Source organism: Neopsephotus bourkii, unplaced genomic scaffold (genome assembly GCF_033783945.1).
Source record: "Neopsephotus bourkii isolate Nb327-2 ecotype Australia unplaced genomic scaffold, CSIRO-AGI_Nbou_v1 NB_1749, whole genome shotgun sequence".
NCBI lineage: Eukaryota > Metazoa > Chordata > Aves > Psittaciformes > Psittacidae > Neopsephotus > Neopsephotus bourkii.
In genome coordinates, this window is record NW_026902223.1 from 618,042 (window position 1) to 640,897 (window position 22,856).

Sequence of the window (22,856 nt, forward strand, 5' to 3'; positions counted from 1 at the left end):
AGAACCGCAGAATGGTTTGAGTTAGAAAGGACCTTAAAGCTCCTCCAGCTCCAGCCCCTGCCACAGGCAGGGACCCCTAACACTGGAGCAGCTTGCTCCAAGCCCCTGTGTCCAACCTGGCCTTGAGCACTGCCAGGGATGGGGCAGCCACAGCTTCTCTGGGCACCCTGTGCCAGCGCCTCAGCACCCTCACAGGGAAGAGCTTCTGCCTAAGAGTCAGACTGAGTCTCAGTCTACCTGCCCTTTGCGGTTTTTCCTCAGTGCGATTTTACACCTTACAGAAAACAAGCCCAAGCACCCCGTGGACATTCAGCCAGCACCGGGGCGCTCAGTCAGGCCTTGGGCAGCCGTTTCCCTCCTCCGGGCACTGGTGGAACCAGCACGGAGCGAAGGCTCCGCCGGAGGGTGGCCAGCACCGGGGAGCCCTCACAGTGCCCGGGCGCCGCCGCCGTCAGCACCACGGACAGCGCCAGCCCCGCGGCCGGGAGCTGCAGCCCCACACGGGGCCCAGCGCAGCCAGAGCCGGACCCCGGTGCGTTCTCCCGTGGCACCGCTGTGGGGAGAGCCCCCAGGGCCCAAGCACGAATCCGTGCCCGGGAACGCTGTGAGCAGCCAACCAACCTTCATGCATGGGGAAAACGCACTCCCCAGCCAGCACTCCCCTCTACTCGAGACAAACATCCTCCCTCTCTGGCTTTCAAGCACCCGTCGGTCCTTATCCTGTTCTCTAAGAGGTGCTGAGGGCTGCCCATCCGGCTGCCTGCAGTGGGAAGCATCTCCCAGTACCCCCATCTCACAGAGAACCCCTGTTTTCCCCCTGGGACCACTCATTTGGCTGCTGCAGGAGATCCCATTCCAAGCAGTTGGTCCAGCATTCTAACTGCGAGCATTCAGTCCTGCACTCCCTCTGCTAAGCTTCCCATGCCCCTTCCAAAAAGAACATTTCTTTATTAATATTAACACTCTGCATCGTGTCAGATCTCACACATTTCTGCTCCGCCTCCCCCCCAAGCTCCTTCCCTATCTGTCCCTCTTCCAGTGGGAAGCGAACCTGCAGACCATGCCAGTGCTGCTGGGTGTTCCCAAGCCCCGGTCCTGGTGGGGCTGTAATGGACCGGTGACACCAGGATATTTATGGGTATTTCAAGAGAAAGGGAAAGGCTACTGGGTGTTCATATGTTCTTGTTATATTATTTAAGAGAAACCATTTGAGAGCACAGGAGCAGCGGTGTCTGCTCCCAAAAGGAGGAAAAATAATGGAGGGGAATATTTGCAAAAAGCTCAGTTAAGTAAATATTTTATGCCCAATAATGTTATGGCTTTTGAATGATGCATGCAAGGGAGTTGAAAGGAGGTGAGGCACAGAGTGAGGCAGCACAGCGTGTGTGGTGTGAGGTGAGAATGGAGGTGCTTGAGGGAAGGCAGAGGAGAACACGGTGACCTGCCAGTGCCTCTCACCAGGGCTGGGGCAGCGGCAGTGAGGGAGGCACCACCAGGATGGAAAGGATTTCGGTGTGAAGTCCCTGGCAGCCTAGTGAGAGGCAGGATTTGCTGTGCAGAGGCAGGGTACAGCACAGGGTACCCAGGAGGCTCACAGCCCTCCTGGAACACTGGGAACAGTGGATGCCTCTTTGCTTTGCTTGAGGGAGAAGCAGACCTGAGAGGAGGCATGGGAGCAGGGACCAAGGGGCAAATAACTGGAAGGCAGAAGGCAGAGAGATTGCCCTGGCCAGGAGGATGGGGCAGGCAGGGAAAGCAAAAGGGAGGACAGGCAAGGCTGGTGACTGAGGAGTCAAGCAGAGCCAGCATAGAGGAGGCTGTGACCAGAGGAATTCTTCTGCAGGCAGGCAGCAGCACAGGGTGAGCATCTGGCACAAGGCAAGCACAGAAAGGAGTAAAATACCATTAAGTATAATAAGAAATGTACTTAATCAATGAGCTCTGCAGCTGAGATCAATGGGAGGCAGACACAGCCATTAGCTAAGAAAGCTGAGAACGAGCCCGGGGCTCTGATGGAGCAGTCAATGCTGGGTTTAACCAAGCAGCAGAGGAAAGGTTCCAAGTGAGGAACAGAGCCTGATCCCACGCTGCTCCTCTGGTCTCAGATCCCCAGCAGGGAGCAGGAAGAGGAGCTAAGGCCAAAGCCAGGTGCTGAGACTGTGGACCATTCATCATGGTGATGAGGGCAAGAGAGGGAATGGGACCGCTGCTGGCAAGGAAGAGGGATTAGAGCACCTCATCATCATCCAGGGACATCACTTGGACATGGAGAGCAAGAGCCAGGGGCTTTCTTCAGTGGACCAAAGGCTCCAGTGAACTTCAGGCACTGGCCATTGCTGGGGGAACCAGACCCAGAAGGGGAATGGGACTTCCGTGAGCAAAGCCTCACTCACCCCACTCTTTCCTCTCTGCTCTTGTCCCTCTTTTCACCTCAAGCTCTGCTAGATTGCTCCCCAAGGACCATCCTATGGAAGAGCTTCGAGCTAGATGGTGAAGAGGTCACCCTCCCAAGAAGGTCTTGCACCAACCCATGTAAACAGAGGTGCTGCTGACCCTAGGCTGTGCTTTAGGCAGAGTTTCTGTATGCACCCATGAAGAAGAGCAAAGCAGCAACTCAATGGCAGGCTCCCTTCTCCCCTGGGTTGAACTTAGAGCCCTGATCCCAGGAGGCTGCTCCTGGCCCTCTCGGAGCACAGGACACGTGTTTCATCCACACGTATCACCAGACCTTACAACTGCCACTGCAGGCTGCGCACCATCCCGCTTCCCAGAGCCCACAGCCCCGTGGTGGACCCAACTGGGGATGACCCAGGCACGGGATGTGGGGGTCATGGTGCTGCATCACCTGCCCCTGCTTAGCCTCAAACGCTGACCATGTGTCCATCAAACCCAACCCAGCTCCCTCCGGACCCAACAAGCAACACTCGGGGATGGGGGGGGGAATTACCGGGGGTTAAGGCACTGCAGAAGAGAAGAGGGCATTACCAAGGGGATAGGGTACTACCGAGGGGGTGATGGGGCATCACCGGGACCCCCCGCCCGCTACCGCAGGACCCGCAGCTGCCCTCGGGCCGCCCCTGAGACCCCGCAGGCGGCTCAATGGCGCCACCTGGCGGCCGGGTCCGGCGCACGCCCGCGCTGCCGCGGATGGGGGGGTCCGAGGGGATAAGACCCGAACTCCGGTACCGACACCCAAGCCCTGCTCGAGAGCTCCCGGCAGCAGCCAAAGCCTCTTTCCCAACCTCCTTAAGCCTTTTCCAGTCCTCCCGAGCTGCCCGGCGGGAGCACCCTTCTCCTCAGGGCTCCAGCCAAGCCTGGGGCTGCTCCTGGCTTTTGGCTACGAGCAACAACACCCTATCCCTACTGCTCTGCTCCTGGCTTTGAGGCCATTACCAGTTCTTTTATCGCCTGCTGGAGCAGCTCCCGCAGCTCCCCCACATACCCAGTAGGTTCACACACACCCCTCACAATCACTCAGACACAGATGCAGAGCTCCTCCTGGCTCTGCTTGCCTGGGCACCATTAGGACTTCAACCATGAGGTCCCAGCTCCAGGTATCCCGGTGATGCTCACAAGCTTACCCAGGCCCCAGTTCTGGGGCAGTCACACGCTGGGGGCCAAGAGAAGCACTGCAGACATGCAGCCCTTGTCTGAGCTATACCACACTGCAAAGAGCAACCCAGGGCACCTCCAGCTGCTTTATTCAATTCTCTCCTCATCCTCTGGACATCTTTCCCCTCCCTTCACCCTCTTTTCCAGCAAGCTCCATATGCAACACCTTAGCAACCAGGACCGTGCAACCAATCTGCAGAGCAGTTGCTCCAAGCAGGACAGAGAGGCAAGGAAAAGAAAAACCCAACTTGCTCTTCATCAACACATCCTCCATGTCCAAGTGTGCTATTTCCCACTGCCCAATGCCCGGGAGGGGGCTGCAGCTCAGCCCTTCCCCAGGGACAGCAGCCACACACCCTCCCAAGGACCCCCCAATCGCCCATCCTACCTCTCTCGCCGTGGCTCAGACCCAGGGCTCTGCCATCCTTCCCGTTCCCAGGGCTTCCTCCCTCTGCACTCAGGCACAGCAACACCAGAAGCGCTCTGCAGGGTGTGCAGGGCTTTTATAGCAGCCCCAGCACCTCCCTGCAGCCAGGCTCAGCTGTGAGGCCCCAGCACCACCAGTCCCATCACTGGGAGCAGCTGTGGCCACAGCTGAGAATCCTGCAGGTTGATTTTCCCTTTGAAAGTAAAAAATGAAGAAGGAAAATGGCCTGGTCCTGCGTGGCCGAGCTGCTCCCCCTGCACAGACCCCACCAGCTGCAGGGAAGCTGCGGCTTTACCCACGGGGTCCTTTTTCCAAAGGCTGGAAATGGGCTGAGCCCCGACCCAGCCAAAGGGGGCAGTTCCAGTGGCAGGAGGCTTCTCTGGGCTCCTGATTTCTATTTGCCAGCCCCTTCATCTGTCTTCTCTGAGTTATTTGGTACCCAAGCATGGGGGGGGCGACAGTCCCCAGCACACGTGCACAGGGACCACCTTCCCTATTAGTGCAGATGTGACCTGGAGTGACCACAGCCCCTCGGGCACATCTGCCTATGGGATGAGCACCTTAGTGCAGGGTAAACTGCATCAGCCCTTTTAACTGGAGAATGACAGCGTCCGAGGCAGGGTGGGCAAAGGTGATGCTCTTTATCTGTGCCTATTGCTCCTCAGATACCAAATATCAAAAGGGGCCTTGAGACACTCCTGTAACTGAATATTCCCCTGAGATTAGAGCAGTGCTGCCTCCTCTCTAGCCTCTTCCCTGCCAGCCGAGCTGATGAACACGATAACCTATCGGGACCTTCCCCTGTGCTGTTAGCAATGGCACGGACACTTATTGACCCCTCGGAACAACACACTGAATATTTAGAGCTTTCCCTGTGCTTGGAACACGATAACATCTTTCTCATATGAGCCCTTTGAACCCTCAGTGCCTGCCAGGACCCTCTGTGCTCGCTGAGGGGACAGGATTGGACCCAGGCAGCAAACGTTGATAACAAAATAGTTCCTTGAGTGAACTGCAGCACCGGGGCTGGCAGAGGAGCTTGCTCAGCTTCTGTGAACTGAAACCTCTCACAGTGTCCTTGCGCGACCCTGGGCAACACAAGCACAGGGGGAGAGGCGGCTGAGATGCTGGTGCACCCGGAGGAACTGGTCCAGACGGGAATACTCAGGGATGCTCATGTCTACAGAGAAGCAGGAAGGATGAACGGTGGCATGTGTGTGAGACTCATGTGCCAGCTCACCCCGGGGGAGAAATGCCAAGGAATGACCCCAGACAATGGCAGGGAAACCATGGCTCTGCATGGCGAGGGAGGGGATGGCTGGGCAATTGGGAAGCAAAGCACCAAGGAATAAATCTGGAAGCTGAGCAGAGGGAGATCAGCAAAGGCACAAAGGCTGTGAGCTCAGGCCCTGGGGAACGAGGGCATCCTCTGATACATATGTACACAAAAGCCTTAAAGTCAGCTGAGAAATGGGTTGTCAGCAATGATTAAACCCCAGAGAAGTCATAAAGCAGCAGCTATTGATAAAATGGGATGCTGATAACGCAGAGCTCATCAGTGAAAGAGCAGATGAGGGTCACCCATGGTGAGCAGCAGAGCCAGGACAGCAGGAGCTGGGTGGTGGCACAGAGAGGCTTCGGAGCTGGGCTCACCCTCTGCAGCATCACTGGGGCTGACGGTGTGGCCAGGATCGGGAAAGAGCCTCTTTCCCCAGTGTGTAGCTCTACAAAACCACACTGAGAACCTCCAGGAAATCCAAGCTCCTCTGGAACCTCTGAGCACCCCTGGAGCTGGAGGAGCGGCCCTGGGAGGGGGGGAGTTCCCTTCTGAAGGTGAACTGCTGATGCAAGAGCAGGGCACCAGAACCTGCGAGTGTGGCTGCAGGGAGCCAGCTCAGGGTGAAGGAGGTGGCAGGGGCTGGGTTTCACACAGCAGCCTCCTGCCACAGGAGCCGCTCTTCCCATCAGCACTGAAGAGCACCCAATGCCACTGATGGAGGAGCAGATTCAGTGTCGGACCCAGAAGGAGATGGAAGCTAATGCACTTGAGTTAGATGGAATCTAGAGAGGCTCATTCCGATGTGCAGTGCTGACTGAAGCCATGCACCTGAGCAGCAACTGCAAGATTAGATAAGAACTGAACTTGGTCCCACCCCGCATGTATTAATGGGAGCTCTCTGGCTGTCTGGGCTGTTCCAGCTCAAGGGCATGAAGATGATCCCTTCACTGGGGCTCCTATTTGCTGCTCTCTCTGTAGCAAGATGCGTCCCTGTGCAGCAGGTACCCACCCGCAGCAAAGTCCTCCTGGTGTCCTTTGATGGCTTTCGGTGGAACTACGACCAGGATGTGGACACCCCCAACCTGGAGGCGATGGCTGCAGAGGGGATGAAGGCTCAGTACATGACTCCTGCCTTCATCACCATCACCAGCCCGTGCCACTTCACACTACTGACGGGTGAGTGCCCCAGCCCCAAGCACACGGCAGCAGTGCCGGTCGGGGAAGGGCAGGTTTGAGGCTTGGGTGTCAGTGCAGGACATGGAGTCAAGCAGCCACCCAGCATCAGCAGTGTGAGAAGCTGTAGAATGGAGACCAGGCAACAGCTACTGCAGAAAGTGGTAGAGCTGGACCTGCACTGAGCACAGGCAAACAGCACCCGATGCTGCAGGAACTACACAGCCACCACCTAGAGCATGGTAGGAATTACAGAGGCCACCCCAACAGGGCTCACCCTAAGTCCTGCTTTAACACCATATCAGATTAACTCTTTGGCATAGATTTACTCCTAATGCGTGTGATCAGCAGCTCGAGCTGGGCGCCTGTCAGTTTTTACTGGATTTATAGTCTCTACAGGTTGCTTCATTTCTCAGTGGCACCTCTCCTCATCCAGTCCTGTTCACAGCCTGGGGTCTTCTCTTGCACCCTCCAGACTGCCTTTTTGCATGTGAGATGTTTCTCCATCCCATTCGGTCCCATCCAGAGGGACCTCGACAGGGTGGAGAGGTGGGCCCAGTTGGATGGGGCTTGGAGCAAGCTGCTCTAGTGGAAGGTGTCCCTGCCCATGGCAGGGGTTGGAACTGGAGGAGCTTTGAGGTCCCTTCCAACCCAAACCATTCCTTGGTTCTGTGATTTCCTTCTCTTTTGTTCCATGATAGCTGCAGTTAAAGTTTACTTCCCTATCTGCCAGAGCCACAAACAAGATTAAAGTACAATTGAAGCAGCCTGAGGCTTCCTTTGCTTTAAGCACTAGTGCTGAGCTCTGGCACAAATTAGCCTCTCCTGCAATGTCCTCCCTTTGTTTTTATCAGTACACCTACACTATGTATGTTATATAGGTGCCAAATATCGATAGCCTTTAATCCGTGTACATATTTGAGTACAACACACGCTGCAACATCGCAAACACTCAAATCTAATTACAAAGGCACCAACACGGCATAACGTTCCATATAATACTGTCCTACCCCAGATTCCCCACTCAGGGTGCGACAAGGCCATAGCTGCAGAAGGGCTAGGACTGAACCTGTGTTTATCAAGGGTAAAGAGCACCAGCCCAGCCCATAGCCTCCTTCAGTAAGATAAATTATTTTTGAGACAAGGGAGATGCTCTAAATGCAATCTTTCTGCTCTCCAGTAATGTATTTGATCCAGTGGCACATGGGAAATCATTAGTTAAGATGGAGAAGATGAAGATTCATCCAAAACCTCTAATATGGGAAGTACAGAGCTACAGGGGAGAGGAGGGCAGGTGATGCTGAGAGGAGATTGTCAGGCTGCAGGGAGGGCAACAGGGGAATTCCTGAGGAATCGATTTCAGAGCCAATCTTATTTAAGATTTTAATTAATAACCTTGGCATAAAAGAGTGGAACATGCTAATGAAATCTGCTGATGGGAAAAGGCAGGGGGGCACTGTCAATATAAGGGAGGATGGGATACGGTGCACAAGTAACTGCAGTCTTCAGGACCAGAATAATAATAATAGCATGAAATATAATAGTACAGAGTGCAAGTTTGCCATTTCTAAAGGGAGTTTCTACTGCATGCCCTCCTCACGGGCTGTGAGCAGCAGAGAGAGCAAAACACCAAAGCCATTAGTGAGACACAGGATAATGGGGAGCCCCTTTCATGCTGAGAAGGGCAGGGGGAATTATAGGCAGCACCAGCACCCTCAGGAGTGCTCGGGGTCCAGATGAGACCTGCTTGGCATCAACCCCTGCTGTGAGGAGCAGGCACCCCCAAGCATCATTCCCTGCCCTGGGAACCCCACCTGGTCCGAGGCATAGGGGGAAGAGCCCACCCCATCTGCAGCCCCACTCAGCCCATCTCTCGCCACAGGGAGGTACCTGGAGAACCACGGGGTGATCCACAACATGTGGTTCAACACCAGCACGGGTCAGAAGCTGCCCTACCACAGCACGCAAGGGGTGGACGGCTGGTGGGACAACGGCAGCCTGCCCATCTGGATCACAGCACAGAGACAGGCAAGTGCAGCCCCTGGCCAGCACCCACTGGAGTGCCTCCGATGGAGCCTCCAGCAGTAAAAGCTGCAGGCGAGCCCCCATCTCCAGTGGTCACGAGCTGACACCTCCTGCAAACAGCTCGTACTGAGACCTGCAGGACCTGGAAGCCCCGGACAGCACAGGAATAATTGGGATCATTCTATTAAAAATAGTGAAAAGTAATATTTTTGTTTCAGCTTCATTAAGACATTAATAAAACTGGTTATTCTTCTGCTGTTAAAGAAACCTCAGCCTACTCCCTAGGGAGGACCAGGAGCCAGGACTGCAGCAAGGCTGTCCTAGATCCCCTTAGGCTTTGAACCTGGCTTTGGGACAGGACCTGAGGCTTGGCCCAAGACACGTCCCTTTGCCTGCATTTGCCTGCCAAATTGGCTCCACTGGTTTCAGGGTGAGCACTTACTGACTGGAGTAAAACACACCTGAACGTCCTCATGGCCAACATGAGAGGTACAAACAGGTCACTGTGTTCAAAGTTATAACCAGTGTTACCAATACAGTGAGAAACCAACAGACAGGAGTTCTGGGAAGGGCAGAACTTCCAATTGATCACTTTTAATTGGCAATGAGCAAGAAAACCTCATTAGAGGGAGAGGTAGACATTAGGGGGCTGAATGAACCAACCATATTAGTAGGTGGTAGCACCGATGGATGGAGATGATGCTGCAGAGTGAGTTTGTGCAATGTCTCCACTAACAGGGTTTAAAGACAGGCTCTATCTATTTCCCTGGAGGAAAAGCAAAGTACCAAGGGGAGGAAGTGCATATGAAGTTGGTGGAGCCCCTCCTGTTCAACTACAGCAATGAAACCAACTGGAGGCAGAACATCGACACTGCGATGGAATGGTTCACAGTGAACAACCTTGACTTCATCGCCCTCTACTTTGGGGAGCCGGACTCCACAGGGCACAAGTATGGCCCCGAATCCACACAGAGGAAAAACATGGTCAGGCAGGTGGACAGAACCATCGGTTACTTGAGGCAGCGCATCTGGGAGAGCGGCCTGGAATCAAACCTCAACCTTATCATCACATCTGATCACGGCATGGAGACCGTCATAAAGACCAACGAGATTCACATCCAGACCATAGAGAACTTCACCTTCAAAGACATCCAGTTCGAGCTCTTGGATTATGGACCCAATGGACTGCTGGTACCAAAAGAAGGAAAACTAGAGCACGTGTACTCAGTCCTGAAAAATGCCCACCCAAACCTTCACGTGTACAAGAAAGCAGAATTCCCAAGGAGATTCCATTATGCCAACCACCCTCGGATCACCCCGCTCTTGCTGTACAGCGATCCAGGCTATGTGATCCACGGGGTAAGACATACGCACGCACACATCTTACTGTCTTGTGGGGATCTGCCTCTCTCCTCCTGTCCTTCTCATAGCACCCCAGTACTCACACTCCATTGATTGATCTCCCTATAACCACATGGCAATTCCAGCTCTGTGTAAAGATCCTCTCTGTTCAGAAGACAAAAGGTCCAGAAGTCTTGGAGCAGGACTTGCATGAACACAGAATATCAGTTGCAGGGTCCTCTCCTAACCTGGCATTAAGGCCCAAAGGCAGCTTCCACCTGCAAAGCTCCTCAATACACCAAAATTCGGGTGCCCTGACATTTAGGGAGGGAACTTGCAAGATGTGATTGCACAAGAGCTGTGTCTGGGCAGCATCCTCCAGCTTCCAGACTTCCTCAGGCTTCCAAACCTAAAGGACCTGGAGTGTTAAACCCAGTGGCTGGGAAACACGGCATGGAGGAGAGCACCCAGCTTGAGGCTGGGGATTGGGCACTCACATCTTCCCACTCCCTTTCAGAGGTACAAGGTCCAGTTCAACAAAGGGGAACACGGTTTTGACAACGAGGCCATGAACATGAAAACCATTTTCCGCACCGTGGGACCGGCCTTCAAGCAGGGGCTGGTGGTGGAGCCCTTTGAAAGCGTCAATGTCTATGCCCTCCTCTGCCAGCTGCTGGGCATTATCCCTGAGCCTCACGACGGCTCCTTGGAGCCCATCAAGCCCATGCTGCGTGAATGGGGCCACAGCACCGGCCCTGCTGCAGCAGTGGGGCTGCGGCCCGGGCTGTGCTGCGTGAATGGGGCTGCGGCCCGGGCTGTGCTGTGTGCGTGGCTCCGTGGGCTGCCCGTGGCGCTGGAGCGGGGCGCGGGCACCGGTCGCGCTCCACCGGGATTCCCGCGGGAACAGCGACCCCTGGCGGTCTCCGCCACCGCCGCGCTCCCGCCGCAGAGCGGGCGGCTGCGGGCGCCGATTCCCCGCACAAGCCGGGTGTGGGCGGGACACGGCGCTGCCGCTCCCCTGGCCCCAGGCTAACGCTGACCCCCCCCTCCAGGTTCCAGTGCTCCTCTGCCGCCCGCACAGGACCTGCCGGTGGTGCTGGGAATCGCTCTGGTGCTGGGATGCTGGGGAGGAAAGCGCTGACGCCCATCAGAGGTAACTGAGGTAGGGGACATCCAGAGGAGCCCCTGGGTGCTCCTACCCAGGCATGCCCCTGTCCCACTCCTTTGTGGTTTGCCCCTCTGTGAAACCGCTCCCCACTCCCGGGGGCACAGCAGACCCTTTGCAACCCAACAGAGGGATCTTTACTGCCCAGGTTGGCCTTGACACCCTCAGTCTGCTCCGTGGCTTCACTGTGACTGGAGACCCATCAGGACAAGTAATTCCCAATCCCATCTTCAGCATGGCACATTCCCAGTGATACCCACAGGCTGCATGTACCTGAAATCCATATACAGTGCTGTGCCCTCCTTTCTTGGCGGCCCCCAGCTTCTAGGCAACTCTACCAGAGAAGATGAGGAGGGATGTGGGTCATGAAGACAACCAGTCCTGGTCTCAGATAATTGCAGAGTTCCCCAAACCTCCCCAAATGAGTGATTCGTGCTCCTCACAGATGACTGAATCCCGGGGGAGTTGCCTCTCCCAAGCTTTGGGGTGCTCACTGGGACATGCTGATGCTCAGTCTGACCTTGACAAGGTCTGCGTTACCCCAACCTCTTTATCAGCTCAAGGTATCATACAATTGCAGGTTTGTTTGAGTTGGAATGGACATTAAATCTCATTCAGTTCCAATCCCCTGCCACAGGCAGACACCTTCCACTAGAGCAGCTTGCTCCAAGCCCTGTCCAACCAGTGTGGGCTGGACCAGGGACAGATAAAACATGTTGAGCACTCAAAGCAATTAAATGTATTTGACTGGAAGTACCAGGAGCCTCCTGCAAATGGCACTGGGCAAAGCAGACTCCCAGCCTGGGAGCCTCGGAAGGATCCCAAAGTCAATCAGCGCTTCCAGCCCCTGCCCCAAGAGCCCTGGGTGCCCTCAGCACCCTCTGCCTGCCTTGCTGTCCCTTACAGCTGTGGAGAAGAACGGGAAAAACCCAACTGCAGGATGCGCCATCCCAGCCCTGGTCCTGGCTCATCCATAGGGCATTATGGGGGCAGCTCCCCAGACCCCATCCCAGAGGCTGAAGCTCCCCAGCCCTGTGCCTCATCTCATGGGCGCGATAAATATCTGTTGCCATAGAGACTTGCTCTGCGCCTTCCCGCATCGCCTTCACCAGCCCATGAAACAGGAGACGCGCTTGGGAAAACAGGAAGAAAATGTTTGGCTTGAAACCGTGCTGGGAGTGGGGGTCAGGCCTGCAGCACGCGCCCAGCCCGGCACAGAACCACGGCGAGGCTCTGAAAGGGGAGCACAGGGGCCAGCGCTGCAGATGCTATTGCAAATACAGCAATAATAATAGTGCAGCAACTGCCCTATAGAATCCCAGACTGGTTTGGGTTGGAAGGGACCTTAAAGCTCATGCAGTCCCAGCCTCACAGAGCTCATCACCCAGTTTTGCCAGGCCCCATGTGCCAAAGCTCACTGGGTGCCCGGAGTCGGATGCAACTGGTACAGAGCAGGATGCTCATAGGGCTGGTCCCATCCTAGCGCCTAGCCCCAGGCAGGTTAACACGGAGCTTGTAGCGACCAACCAACTTCCTAACAGGAATCCTACCTGACAGCTGGGGTTTGCCTCAGCTGTGGATGGAAATTCAGCTCCGGATTCAGCAGGCAGCGTTCCAGTGAGACCGGGCTCTGACAGGAAAACCTCTCTGGAGCAGGCACTGCTTCAGGTGAAGACCGAGCCTGCTGTACCCCTGCCAGGAAGATTCCCCTTGCCCACGAAATCACAGATGTTCCTTGGAGCAGCTCCTGCTGCTCGGAGCAGGGAGAGGACGGGGACAGGGACAGAAAGGGAGCTTTGAACAGGGCACTCCAAGACCTGTACTCCAACAGTATTTAGGGCTACGCCGAAGCAATGCCGGGTCGGTACCGGTGCAGCACTGGTGCATTGCCGGCTATACCGGTGCAGTACCGGCAGCCGGCGAGCGAGGGCTCCCGAGCCGCGTTCTCCCCGGAGGGCCCGGTACCAGCGGGGGGGCTGTTGGTGAGCATCTCCCCTAACTCGCCGCTCGCCCGGAGCCATCAGCTTCCACCGAGTCCCGGTGTGAAGGCCCCAGTGGCTCCCACTGGAGACCCCAGTCCCTCCTGCTGCACAGTCCAGGACCCACCTCGGGCAGCCGCTAGCCCCAGGGTGCTCCCGGTGCTCGGCACCCATTGCAGCTCAGGGACTGCACCGAGTGATGCCCTGGAGATCCACATCACACACTCACTTCCATCTTCTGGTCCCTTCCTCCAAAACAGCCCCTCGATGCAGATCCTTCACCGGGGGGTGAGGATGTTCAGCCCCACAACCCCCAGGTTTCTGGAAGACACTGTCCAGTTTAAGGAAAGCCTTTAAGGCTTTAAAGCCTTACAAAGGCCTTAAAAGGCTTTCCCAGCCCTCCCTTTGCATCTCACACCTCGTGTACTTTCACTGTGTCACATTTCCACCAAACATTTACCCAACCGACAAAGCCCTGCCTGCCTCTCAGGCAGACCCAGCGCTGGTTTGTGTAGATTCCCACTCCATGGAATACTGCATCTCCCCCCGCCCTCCTGCCCCCAGATAATTCATTCCCCTCCCTGGGGCTGGGGGTCACACAGTGGGGAGAGCCCTGCTGCGTCTTGCAGCCCAATTTGCTATGCATTTCCACACCATTTGCTTCCCTTTCTTTTTCCTGCACTGGAAAGACGCTTGCTGCCCAGGGGTCCCAACTGCTCCAAGATGGTAACGTAACCACAAACACACACGTATTTATTTATGGCACACACACAGCCTGCAGGACAACTGCTGCATCCTGAAATGCCTGGTCTGGGGGTAGCACGTGCCCCTATGATCCCCACTGCCACACGATGTGCTCTCTGGTCATCCCATCCCACATACTGCACAGCTCCATCCCACCTGCAGTGCCCAAATGACACACAGATCCCTGTGCTCCAATTGGCTGCTGCCTTAGGAAAACAACCACCATTCACCCACAGCTACATGGCCACAGTGGCCCTTGCTCCATGCTCTGGAGCCGGGCACATTGCATGTGCTTGGCATCCCCTCAGAACCTCCCAGTGCTGTAATCCCTTACCCAAGCAGCCCCAAGCCGGTGGCATGGGAGGGAAGCCCCTGACATGCTCCTTTTTCCTGTGGGGACCAGGCACAAAGACAGAGGTCCCATGGGATGGCCACACTCTTGAGCCCCCCAGTGCCTCCCTGGCCACAGCCCATTGCTCTGGGCACCCCTGGGAACAACTGTGTCACCCAGTGCTGGCACAAATCCCAATGGGATGGGCCCTCACTACTGCAGCCCTGCTCAACATGGTCACTCCAAACCCTGCAATGAAAGCCAGAGTCCTAACAGGAAGGTCTGATCCTCAGGTGGACCCCTTCCTCCAACAGCATGGCAGCCCCCTGCTAGCGCACAGCCCAGGTTATGCAGCATTCCTGGGATGTCCGGCATAGCTGGGAAGAGCTACAAATCTTGTTCCACTGGATTCGCCCAGGGATTTGAGCCTGGGGGGGGTTTAGGACTCCAAAGGTTTTCTCCACAGCTGCCAAGTTAACTGGCTCCCCTGTCACCTGCCTCAGCTGGAGCGGGGAACGTGGCAGCCAAGCTATCTACTGGCTGTTCCCGTTTCCCTGGATGGAAGCACAGAACTCAGCCCATCATCGCTCACATGTGGAGCAGCAGCAGCAGTGGGCATCTCCCCCTGCATCTCCCCCTGCATCTCCCCCCTGCATCTCCCCCCGCATCTCCCCCTGCATCTCCCCAGCAGCAGCAGGAGGCAGAGCTGGGCAGGAAGCACTCAAGGAAAACTTCGAATCTTTTCATCACTAAAACACCCTGCAATGGCACCGAGGAAGCCGAGCAGCGGGACCGGCACCCCTGGCGTTGGAAGAGGGGGCAGCGGCACTCACTTGCTCACTGCTGAGCCCAAGAGCAAACGGTCTGAGCCACAGTGCAACAACTCACGAGATCCTGACACAGAAACACAGGCAGGGTTTGTGTTCACTGCCTGTCTGTGTAAACCTCCAAAGCCACAAATTTGGGCTTTGTAAAGCTCACATCGATTCCGTTTCTTTCTTTTCCCTTTTCTGAGAAAAAGTGAGGTTTTTCATTCCACCACACAGCTCCACTGAAGATGTCAGAACTCAGGAAACCTGGGATCAGCCTGAGAAAGCAGAACAGACACAGCCTGGGCTCGGTGTGCTTTGTGTTAGAGGAAACACCCGCTCCGCCTCAGCCCTCACATCCAGCTTTCAAACTACACAAAGTAATGGGCAGCTCCCAGCTGGGGAGAGCCGGCAGGAAGCAGGAGCCCACCACGGCCCATGTGCCCACTGCAACCGGTCCCCGTGAACCCCAGCGATGTAATGGGATTTCCACCCATGGAGCAGCACAGTCCTTTTCTACAACAGGGTTAAAAGGGAACTTGTGTCCATGCTGACACAGAGGCATGAAAGAAACATGGAGAGGAACCACCCAGGCTGGCACAAATGGTGGGAATGAAGCTGCTGAAACAGCCCCGGGGCCAGGCACCAGCCCTGAGCACACTCTCCGTCCTCAAAGAGATCCCAATGTCAGGCACAGAGAACAGAGCCCCCCTGCTCACACCACCTCTTCCTCCTTGCTCCAGGAAGGGATGAGCTATTCTACTCCTGTATCCTCATGGGAGCACAGGAATGCCAGCACACACCCGACATTACCCACATCGGGCCTCATCTCCTGGCATCCAGACCCCGGCCAGCTCCACACACTCAGTATGGTTGGTCCTGGAGCTGCCATGAACGGTGGTGTGCCCACACGCTGCTTGTGCACGCAGAGGGTTTCCACAGGCATTAAGACACACAGCACACAAAGAGCAGGGCTGATGGAAGGTGAATTAACTCCAAAGGGAAAGCGCAGCGCAGGGTTACGTTTCCAAGTCACCTTTGGGTAACAAAATGCTTCCAACATTTTTCCTGGTCAGCAAACAGCCGCAGTAATTGCAAAAGGAAAACAATAAAGAGGCATAGTGCCCGACCTCAGACAATTACCTTGCATTGAGCAGCACCCCAGGGACACACCAGGGGCACCCACTGCCCTGCAGACCCCAAGGCTGCCCCACTATGGTACCCAAGCTGCTGCTCCCCTTCCATCATGCCGGGAGTCCCCAGCAGTGACATCCTTGCCTCCACCCTGGAGCTCACAGCACTTGCCTCACCCGGCATCGCTTACCCGAGACGGTGCTGCCCAGGTTCCACGTGAGGCCCCGCGCGTAGGACACCCCATCTCCATCCAGGTCCCGCTCAGCCCAGGGCCACCACAGCCACCGCGACGCTGCCGGCACACCGGCCCCTCACTCCCCGCTGGCTCCGGCACGGTTAACGGCGGGCTGCGGGCCGGCGGCTGCCAACTCCCCGAGGTGCTGACTCATCTTCTTCCATGCACCATATTTCACCGCTCCACGCCCACCGCGCACAACCGCCGGGTAGCAGCTCCTCACGCTGCCTCGCACGCCCCGGTGGCGTGCGGGGCTGCGGCGGGGTCACAGCCGCGGCACGTTCAGTAGCGCGGCTCAGTTTGCCAGCATAGCTCGGGTCACCGGCACGGCTTGGCTCGGTAGCACAGCTCCGTTTGCTGGCACCGCTTGGCTCATTAAGCCCGGTTCGGCAGCGGGGAAGGATAATGGGTCAAGCCACCGCTGTCTCCAAGCCTGGGGCTGACCCGGCGAGCTGGTGTTTATCGGTACGGCCACCCCCCGTGGAAACACGCTTTATTGTACTGTAACCCACAACCAGAACCAGATCCCGAACCAGACCCACAACCAGAACCGACTCAGACCCCGAACCAGAGCCGCGCCACAGCCGCCTGCTCCAGCTCGGCGGGGACCGGCGGGGACCAGCGGGGGCTGCCCCCGACCCCGGGCTGACCTCCCCACAGCCGCTCGGTCCCCGGGAGGGATCCTCGGCTGCGGGAGCGGAACCCCCCCGGTCCCTCCCGGTCACCCCCCGGCACAAAGCCCCGGTCCCCCCGCCCCATTGTCCCGCTCCGCCCGCGCGCGCAGGAAGAGGAGGGGTCGCGCGCAGACAATGCCTCCCCCCCTTTTGCCCCCACCGCCACCATCAAGCCCCGCCCCCCGCTTCCCATTGGCCGGTGGGGAATTTGGGGAGCCCCCCCCAAACTACCCGCCCCCCTCCCTCCCGCTGCCGGGGGGCGCGCACGCGGCGATGGGGGGGGGGCGGCGAGGCGGGAGCGCGCGCGCGTGGCCGCCATCGGGGGCGCGCCCGGGGGCTCCCCTTGTGTGTGTGTGTGCGTGCGGGGCCGGGGCCATGGAGGAGCTGAGCAGCGTGGGAGAGCAGGTCTTCGCCGCCGAGTGCATCCTCAGCAAGCGGCTCCGCAAGGTGGGACCCGCCGCACATCCCCCCCCGCCGCCGCCCTCCCCCGCCGCCTCTAACGCGCCTCTCGCCATCTCTCTTCTCTCCGCAGGGCAAGCTGGAGTACCTGGTCAAGTGGCGGGGCTGGTCCTCCAAGTGAGCGGGGCTGCGCGGTGGGGGCTGCGCGGGTCGGTGCGGGGCCGCGGGTGCCGCCCGCCCGGCCGCTTTTGTTCGGGTCGCGCCGCTCCTTTTGTTTACAAATAAGCGCGGCCGCGGCCCGGCCCTCCCGCCGCCGCGTGCGGCTCCGATCGCCCCCAAGCCCCCTCCTCACACCGGGCCGGGCCGGGAACCCCCTCCCGCTACCGGCGAGCCCCGCGCCCCCCGCGCTCCCGCTGCCACCGGAGCTCCCCTGGGACTCGCGGGGCTCGCCCATCCCCTCGGCGGCGTGGCCGCCCCCTCCCCGACCCGCTTCCCCCGGCCCCTTCTCCCGCGCGGTACCGGTCTCCGGTGCGGGGGTGCTCCGATCCCGGCAGCACCGGGCGCACGGAGGGCCCGGCTGTCCTTGGGTGAACTTTCCGGTTCTGGGGGCGGGGGGGGGACCCCCAGTCCCTGCTCTCCCTCAGCCCCGGGCCGTGTGTTCCAGGCACAACAGCTGGGAGCCCGAGGAGAACATCCTGGATCCAAGACTCCTCCTGGCTTTCCAAAAGAAGTGAGCGAACTCTAAATATTTCTAAGGGAACGATAAAGTCAATTAACTTCTAATTGGCTGCGCGTGCAGTGGAAGTTGTGGAAACAACAGCCCGGAGCTCGGCCCGTGCCTTTTGTGGCACGGCCCTTTTGTTCAACCCCTGAAATCACAGCCCAGGTCTACCCAGCACGGCTCGGGCTGGGCGATCCCGCGGATCCACAGCCCCAGGGCTGGCTTTGCACTGGCTGTGCAACAGGGACACGATGATGCCACAGAGACCTTTGGCTCCCGGTCCTGGTCCAATGACCGGGACCTCAGTGGGGATTGCAGGACTGGGGCTTGGACAGCACAAAGTGCATTCATGGAGGGCACTTGTGAGAGGGAAAGGAGGTAACAGTGGGAGAAAATGGTGTCCTCTGCCCAGAAGCACAATTGTTCTGCAGCAATTGCACAGCAGGGATCAGGCATGGAGGTAGGAAGGTAGCCAGCTGGCTGTGGTAAGCACCGCGCTGCCAAATATTTTGGCTCCATGTTAATAAAAAATTGTGCAAGTTTATGATAGGATTTAATTATATTTTGTTTCTGGGTCCATTTTTCAAGAATAGAATCTGGTGGATAATGCAGACAGCATGGTGCTTAACTAGCTGTATGTAGTGCAGCTTAACACCATCCTTAACCAGAGATACAAAGTGGCTTAGTGCCCTGAAAACACTCTTGCATCGCATCACATCCATGCTCCAGCTCTTCCCTTGGCCTGTGCCAGCCTCACAGGGTGCATGATCCAGCTGCTACGTGGGGAAGTTTAACTTCCCAAGGCCCCGGGTTTCCAAGTTCTTAGGGCTCTTTGACTGCACTTGAGCATGGTGTGCCTATAAGAGCATGGGTTCAAGTGAGTGATATGCTGGGAGCCTGTAGGATCATGTGTTGGAATGAGTTAAGGACACTGCCCAGGTGCTGGAGTGGGACCTGAACCTCCAGCATCCCCAGCAAGGGAGGGTTTCATGCCAGAAGAAAGAGAGGAACCAGGCTGGTTTGGGATGGTTTTTCTTCCCTGCAAACATTGTCCTCAATCGTTGTTTCTCCAGGGAGCACGAGAAGGAACTGCAGAACAGGAAGAGAGGCAAGCGGCCCAGGGGCAGGCCCAGGAAACATGTGGTGAGTCTCGGTGCTTGTGGAAACCCACAGCCGTGATGGTACTGGAGAGCACCAACGCGTGTCTGTCCACAGCATAGTGTGGCGGGTGCTTGGGCTCCAGAGGGTGGTGAGGATGCAGTAATGCCAGCAGGGGCTTTGGAAACTGCAGTGGTGGGTAGGGGGATGAGGATGCCTGCAAGGAGGACATCCCTTCATCCCTGCAATGGTGGAGAAGGAGACAGGAGAGTTCCCTGGGTCCCACTTGGTATTTAAGCCTGGTTGGTTTTGCCCTGTGTGCTCCCCAACTCTTTCATGACAGAGGATGAACAGATCAGTCAACATGGAGGAAGAGCCTGTATGTGCCCAAGGCACCCAGACAGGCAACACTAAAGGATTTGCAATGTCCGTAACGGCTCTTCAGGGATTTGTGTTAACTTTCCCTGTCTCCATTGCTCTGCAGGAACCAGAGATGCCTGTAAAAACAAAGTCAAGTAGCTCCTCTTCGTCCACATCCTCCTCTTCCTCCTCCTCTGATGAAGAGGATGAAAGTGACCTGGAAGCGAAGAGAGGTTCCCGCAGCAGAGAGACCCATCCGGTACCACAGAAGAAAGCTCAGATCCTGGTGGCAAAGCCCGAACTGAAGGACAGCTCCAGGAAGAAGCGCGGACGCAAACCTCTTCCCCCGGAGCAGAAAGCAGCCCGAAGGACCGTGAACCTGACAAAGGTGCTGAAAACATCCCGGAAGGAGATGGGCAGCAGCAGCAAGCTGATGGGGAAGCTGCAGCCCCAGCATGGCACACAGGGCTCGGGCATGGCCCTGCTGAAGGACCCACCAGGCACCTTGGCTGGGCTCAGCTCGGGGGGGTCATCAGCAGAGAACCTGCCCAACATGATGAAGAGCGGCTCCACCAGCCCAAACCGAGCCATCAGCTGGCAGAGCTCCATCGTGCACTACATGAACAGGATGTCCCAAAGCCAGAACTCGGCCGAGAGCTCACCCCTGGGCAGGCTGGCGCTCAAGGCGCAGGCAGCCAGTAAAAGCGGCTTAGGGCTGGACTTAAAAATGAGGAACCAGAAAGCATCTGGAGAGCTTGGGCTGAGCACGCAGGGCCCCAAGAGTGCTAAGGCTCTGAGCAGCGGCTCTGGAGGGGACCAGAAGTCAGGGTTTGCTGCAGGAAGCCAAGCGCTGCACAATGGCAGTAAGATGCCTGCAAGCTCATCCAGCTCCGGCTCCCAGCCGGCCTCCAGCCAGGAGCTGAATCTCCAGGCTCTGAACCTCCAGAGCGTCAAAAACGGGCCGAACGTGGCCGGTGGGAGCAGCGTCCCCCGTCACCACTGCACTGCCACGTCCAAAGGCGCCGGTGGTGGCACAGCTGCGGGTGCCGGTGGTGTGAAAGGCAGCACAGTGGGTACTGGGTTGAATGCTGCCAGCTCGGGCGCGGGAGGGGACGGCAGCAAGAGCAAGAAGCAAACGCAGCGGGCAGGAGACAGGGACTTGGCCAAAGGCGGTGCAGCCAGCACGCAGGATGGGCACGCGGCCGCGGATAGCCGCAAGCCAGCAGCTCTGTCCGAAATGAGCACGGGTGATGAGAGCAGCTCAGATTCGGACCGGGATTCGGCTTCCTTCCCAGGAGGGGGTCAGAACATGTCTGTCTCCATCCAGACCAGTCAGGACTGGAAACCCACCCGCAGCCTGATCGAGCACGTCTTTGTCACCGATGTCACCGCCAACCTGATCACGGTGACGGTCAAGGAATCCCCCACCAGCGTTGGGTTTTTCAACCTACGGCAATACTGAGCCCAGGAGCAGGAGAGGAGGAAGGAGGTCCTTCAGCCTCTCCCTCCGCTTTGCCCGGCTCTTCCATCAGGGTTTTTCTTTCTTCGAGTGAATGCAGAGACCTGCTGGGACTCATGTCCAGAGAAGCTTGAGAGAGGCGCAGTGAAACCTGCTCAGAACTGCCAGCGGGTCGATGGATCCCTCCCGCCTTCTCCCCATCCTCACCTGGAGCAGCATCCGGAGCAGAAGCAGCTGATGCTGTTCTCCCGGAGCAGGGGCACTGGTGCTACCGGGGCTGCCAGGCTGGCAAGTTTTGAGCCAGGCTTCACTGAATGTGGGTTCCTTTGCTTTAGACCTTGGCACAGCTGCTGACAAGGTCTGCAGCTCCCCAGCAGCAGGAGACAGGCCAGGCTTCTACTCGGGAGAGCAAGAGGAGATCCCTTTCTTTCCTCTGGGCTCCCCATGTATTTGCCCCTGCGCCGTGGCGAGTCTCAGGTCAATCCAAACGAGGCGGCCGCTGCTCCCAGCCCTGGGGCCAGCTGCATCCGGGGGTTTTTCAGGGTACGCTCAGCCCAGCACCCCCCTGGGCCAGGTCACTTCCAATGATGAAGTCCACGACGTTCCTGTTGTGGTTTCCAGCTCATAGGGAAATATTGTTTACATTTTTTAGTAAGGAAAAATCCTGGTTTTGTCTTTGAGGGAGAGGAACAAACCCCATCGAGGGAAGGCTGAACCCCCGGTGCCTCCGGCGGCAGGCGTCAAAGGAGCCTCTTTCAGAGCAAGAGATGCTGTTAGCAGGTACCTCTTTACCGCCTGCAGTCCTACCTTGGGAGCCAGGGAGAGCTGCTGACTTCTTCACAGTGACTTGATTTCAGAGGAGCTGGTTGAGGAGCTCTGCACGGGTGGCTTGGAAAGGGGAAGGAAAGGAGAAGGGGCAGGGAGCAGGCAGTGGGTACCTGAGGCCGTTGTCCCCGAGGAGATGGAGACCCTGCAGCAGCCATTCACCTTTGTTTTAACATCCTGTCCCAGCAGCTGGGTGTTAATTTTGGCTCATGATTGCAACCAATAATGGCTTTTTATGGAGGTTTTTTTTCCCTACCGTAGATTCCTCTTATGAGCCAAAATTAGCAGCAGTAATTCAGGCAGAGTTTAGTAGCACTCGAGGTCATTTATGTTCTGCTATGGCTGAACTCTGTTCTCAGGGGAGATAGAAAGCCTGAACAAGGTTAGGAGGTGCCTCCAAAGGGCTCCCCACATGCTTGGGGTATCTTGCTTTGCCACAGGCAGGGACATTCACAGGGTCATCACATACAGGAGTGTAGAGATGAATGGACCAAACTGCACGTACAGGTAATCCTGCCCCCACACACACCGCAGTTGCATTTGCTGCTGGTGGAACTGCAGTTCTCAGGTGAAATGGAAATGCCAGCACTGGCTGCATGTGCTGCCTGGATCTTCAAGAGATGGATGGTTGCATGGATGGACGGAGGAATGGTACCGAGCAGTGGCCACAGCCTTTGCTGGATCAGTCTCCAGTGCTCCACAGACTATCCCTTAGCTTTTGTGTTCAATCCCCAGATGTCCTGTTGGTTATGGCTTTGAAGTTGTGTTATGGTGCAAGGGATCTGTCAGGAATGTCTGCAGTTGCTGTGCCATGCGTTGCTCTGCAAGGCAAAGGGCCAAGGGGAGAGGAGGGAGCATTGTCCATGGAGGAGGCTCCCAAGGATGGAGCTGTCCATGGAGGATACTCCCAAGGATGGAGTTCCCATTGAGCTCCACAATGCCAAATGTCACAGTCTGTGCTGTTGACCTTCTAGTCTTTAACATTGCCAAACGAGCTACCGTTGCTTTGAAGAGTCCAAGGAAGCGTTAACCTGCATCAGCAGAACCAGGTGCTCCGGCATGGTCT

The 22,856-nt window shown here is 57.1% G+C and overlaps 3 protein-coding genes across 4 annotated transcripts in view; 2 read left to right on the forward strand and 1 right to left on the reverse strand.

Annotated features, from left to right (window-relative positions):
• The window catches only part of RBFOX3 (RNA binding fox-1 homolog 3), a 137,941-nt gene extending 121,507 nt beyond the window's left edge, over positions 1 to 16,434 (reverse strand). The window contains exon 1 of one of the 2 annotated variants that reach the window (XM_061377358.1): positions 16,210 to 16,434. The gene's annotated coding sequence lies outside the window, so the exon portion shown is untranslated. Of the gene's footprint in view, positions 1 to 4,000; positions 4,072 to 16,209 lie in introns of those variants that run through there. The other variant, XM_061377360.1, reaches the window with a different exon arrangement.
• ENPP7 (ectonucleotide pyrophosphatase/phosphodiesterase 7) lies at positions 3,015 to 11,284 on the forward strand. Its single transcript, XM_061377023.1, has 6 exons — positions 3,015 to 3,182; positions 6,239 to 6,494; positions 8,374 to 8,519; positions 9,255 to 9,875; positions 10,375 to 10,588; positions 10,910 to 11,284. Exons 1-6 carry the CDS (start codon positions 3,015 to 3,017, stop codon positions 10,996 to 10,998), a joined length of 1,494 nt encoding a protein of 497 aa, XP_061233007.1. The 3' UTR covers positions 10,999 to 11,284.
• A 799-nt stretch (positions 16,435 to 17,233) lies between the features above and the next one.
• On the forward strand, positions 17,234 to 21,853 carry CBX2 (chromobox 2). Its single transcript, XM_061376987.1, has 5 exons — positions 17,234 to 17,375; positions 17,461 to 17,504; positions 17,992 to 18,057; positions 19,122 to 19,191; positions 19,631 to 21,853. The coding sequence occupies exons 1-5, from the start codon at positions 17,304 to 17,306 to the stop codon at positions 20,966 to 20,968; spliced, it is 1,590 nt and encodes a 529-aa protein (XP_061232971.1). The 5' UTR covers positions 17,234 to 17,303; the 3' UTR covers positions 20,969 to 21,853.
• The last annotated feature ends 1,003 nt before the right edge of the window (positions 21,854 to 22,856 follow it).

Bases quoted from the DNA above. Each gene is read 5' to 3' on its own strand.
- ENPP7 (XM_061377023.1), top strand. From the start codon at position 3,015: ATGGGGCATCACCGGGACCCCCCGCCCGCTACCGCAGGACCCGCAGCT. The intron at 6,495-8,373 runs GTGAGTGCCCCA...CTCTCGCCACAG, and splicing joins CCACTTCACACTACTGACGG to GGAGGTACCTGGAGAACCAC. The intron at 10,589-10,909 runs GTGAATGGGGCC...CCCCCCCTCCAG, and splicing joins GCCCATCAAGCCCATGCTGC to GTTCCAGTGCTCCTCTGCCG.
- CBX2 (XM_061376987.1), top strand. From the start codon at position 17,304: ATGGAGGAGCTGAGCAGCGTGGGAGAGCAGGTCTTCGCCGCCGAGTGC. The intron at 18,058-19,121 runs GTGAGCGAACTC...TTGTTTCTCCAG, and splicing joins CTCCTGGCTTTCCAAAAGAA to GGAGCACGAGAAGGAACTGC. The intron at 19,192-19,630 runs GTGAGTCTCGGT...ATTGCTCTGCAG, and splicing joins GCAGGCCCAGGAAACATGTG to GAACCAGAGATGCCTGTAAA.